This window comes from Sarcophilus harrisii, chromosome 4 (genome assembly GCF_902635505.1).
Source record: "Sarcophilus harrisii chromosome 4, mSarHar1.11, whole genome shotgun sequence".
Classification (NCBI taxonomy): Eukaryota; Metazoa; Chordata; class Mammalia; order Dasyuromorphia; family Dasyuridae; genus Sarcophilus; species Sarcophilus harrisii.
Genome location: NC_045429.1, coordinates 440,326,581 through 440,328,899, shown reverse-complemented (window position 1 = coordinate 440,328,899; position 2,319 = coordinate 440,326,581). Strand labels below are relative to the sequence as shown.

The 2,319-nt window shown below is 43.2% G+C and overlaps 1 protein-coding gene across 1 annotated transcript; it reads left to right on the top strand.

Annotated features, from left to right (window-relative positions):
- Positions 1–526: 526 nt before the first annotated feature.
- LOC116423468 (ganglioside GM2 activator-like) lies at positions 527–2,056 on the top strand. The gene has a single exon (XM_031967828.1). The coding sequence runs from the start codon at positions 544–546 to the stop codon at positions 1,123–1,125; it is 582 nt and encodes a 193-aa protein (XP_031823688.1). The 5' UTR covers positions 527–543; the 3' UTR covers positions 1,126–2,056.
- The last annotated feature ends 263 nt before the right edge of the window (positions 2,057–2,319 follow it).

The following is a 2,319-nucleotide window of genomic DNA, read 5'->3' as shown; positions in this document are numbered from 1 at the left end:
AAACAATAAAAAAAAGTTTAAAAATAAAATAAATGTTTAACCAGGGGCTAAAAAAAACAATGAAAAAGCTAAAAATAAAACTAAATAATTGCTAAATAACACGAGGAATTGAAGCCCAGGGAACCAGAATAACTAGCCAACAACAGTTACACGGCAATTAGTGGTAGAGCTCAGCTTGAACTCAGCTTTCTTGACTCCTTGAGGTTCTGGTCAGACCAGGCTCCTTCTCTTGGGGTGAGTGTGAGTAGGGCTAGGAAACAAATAGAAGTAGCTGGAATGTCTGATGAGCCCAGGATACTACTTGTTTCCAAACCAGGAAATCTGGGTTTCCATCTTGCCTTTACCACTCATTAGTGTTTGCTGGAGAGGGGATATCAGTATCATAAAGCTTTTTATTTGAAGAAAATTTCTCTTTTTAATTAAGATTTGGTTGTCATTGTTTGTCATTTTTCAGTCACATCCAACTCTTTGTGACCCCATTTGGAGTTTTCTTGATAAAATATTAGAATGGCTCGTCATGGCATCTGCTGACTGACAGACACCATGAAGTCCCTTTCTCTACTTGTGCTTTTGGTTGTATCTTTCGCCAGGCCTGCTCCCGCCAGGAAGGGTCTGTTCCGCCTGGGTATGGTCGATGATTTTTCTTGGGAAAACTGCGATGGTGAACATGACCCAGTATTGATCACTAGCCTGGAAGTAAAACCAATTCCTATCAACGTCCCTGGAAAAGTAACCATTGGCTTAGAGACCAAGACTGCTGTACCTCTCACGTCTCCTCTGAAGGTAGTGGTAACTTTGGAGAAAGAAGTGGCTCCTGGATTCTGGTTGCTGATCCCATGTATCAAAAATATTGGAAGCTGTACCTATCGAGATATATGTGAGACAATTGACTCCTTCATTCCAGCTGGGGAGCCCTGCCCTGAGCCTCTCCATACCTATGGCCTACCCTGTCACTGCCCCTTTAAGACGGGTACATACTCCCTGCCCAAGACCACCTTCGAAATACCTCCTGTGAAGCTGCCACCTTCTCTGGGCAGTGGCAACTACCGCACTCAGATCATTCTAAGCAATAACAACACTCGTCTGGGCTGTTTCAAGATCCAGGTCTCCCTCAAGGAGAAATAAGGCCATCCTCCAGGCCTGGATAGAGCTGCTCTTCCTTCCCACCATTCTCAGTCCCTCAATCACTTCTCCCCGAAAGGGGAGAAGTGTTCAGCCCCATGTCCTCCAGCCTCAGCCAGGGGATCATTCCCCTGGAATTGGAGCTCCCCAGTTTCTTCAATTCCAGGAAAACTACCTCTGTTCTTCTGTCTTCCTACACATCCCAGACCTCTCCGGCTTCCTCTCCAGGCCTAGGATCTATGAGCAGTTTCCAGGATTCTTCCCCCATGGGAAAAACCCATCCAAAGAACTGGCCTATAGTGTTGAGAAACACCTTCCTAAGAGTATTATTTCTTAATTTTAGCATAGGATCTTTTAAAGTAATAGTAGCTAATATTTACATAATTTGCAATGGTCTTTATATATATATATATATTTTCTCATTTTAATGATCCTCCTAGACAAGCTTCCCTTAGCTCCTCCCATCAGTGCCACTTGTAGTTTTCCCCACTCTGGAAGGGTCATGGTGGGGAGAGCAGAACAAAGAACTTGTGAATTTATTCCAGTGCTTTATGGAAAGCGGCATCCAACAGTACACAACAGGTCCCTCAGACCTCTTTTGGAGGGTATCCTTCGGGCCTCAATATTCCTTAGCTTAACCTTAGCTCATTTTGAAAGTGCCTAAATTGGTAAGCCAGCCAGAAGACCCTAGTAGCAATAACTAGCCACTTTTTTGTAATTAAAGTCAGTGGCCTAGGATCAGGATCCTGAGAAAATTTGCCAAAGCTCCTCAGCTAAGGAGTCTACCATATTTCCTTTTAAGGAATGGGGCTTGGGGGCCTGAGAAGGGGGAATGGCTCAGTCCTACTCTACTTTCAGGCAAGGTGCAGAAGGACCAATGGGTGGACCCCCAAGAGGTTCACAATAAACTAAACCTGGACTAAAAGTAAATCTATATTTGCTCTTCTACAAAAAAAAAAAAAAAAAAAAAAAAAAAAAAAAAAAAAAAAAAAAAAAAGTCTTTCCCCATAAAAAAAAAAGAATGGCTCGTCATTTCTCTCTCCAGCTCATTTTACAGATAAACAAACTGAGGTAAGCAGAGTAAAGTCACCCAACTAGTGTGTGAGGCCAGACTGGAACTCACGAACATAGGGATTCTTCCTGACTCCAGACCTGGCATTCTGTGCTTTAAGGTGCCACCTAATTGCCATGTGATGA

Bases quoted from the DNA above. Each gene is read 5' to 3' on its own strand.
- LOC116423468 (XM_031967828.1), top strand. From the start codon at position 544: ATGAAGTCCCTTTCTCTACTTGTGCTTTTGGTTGTATCTTTCGCCAGG.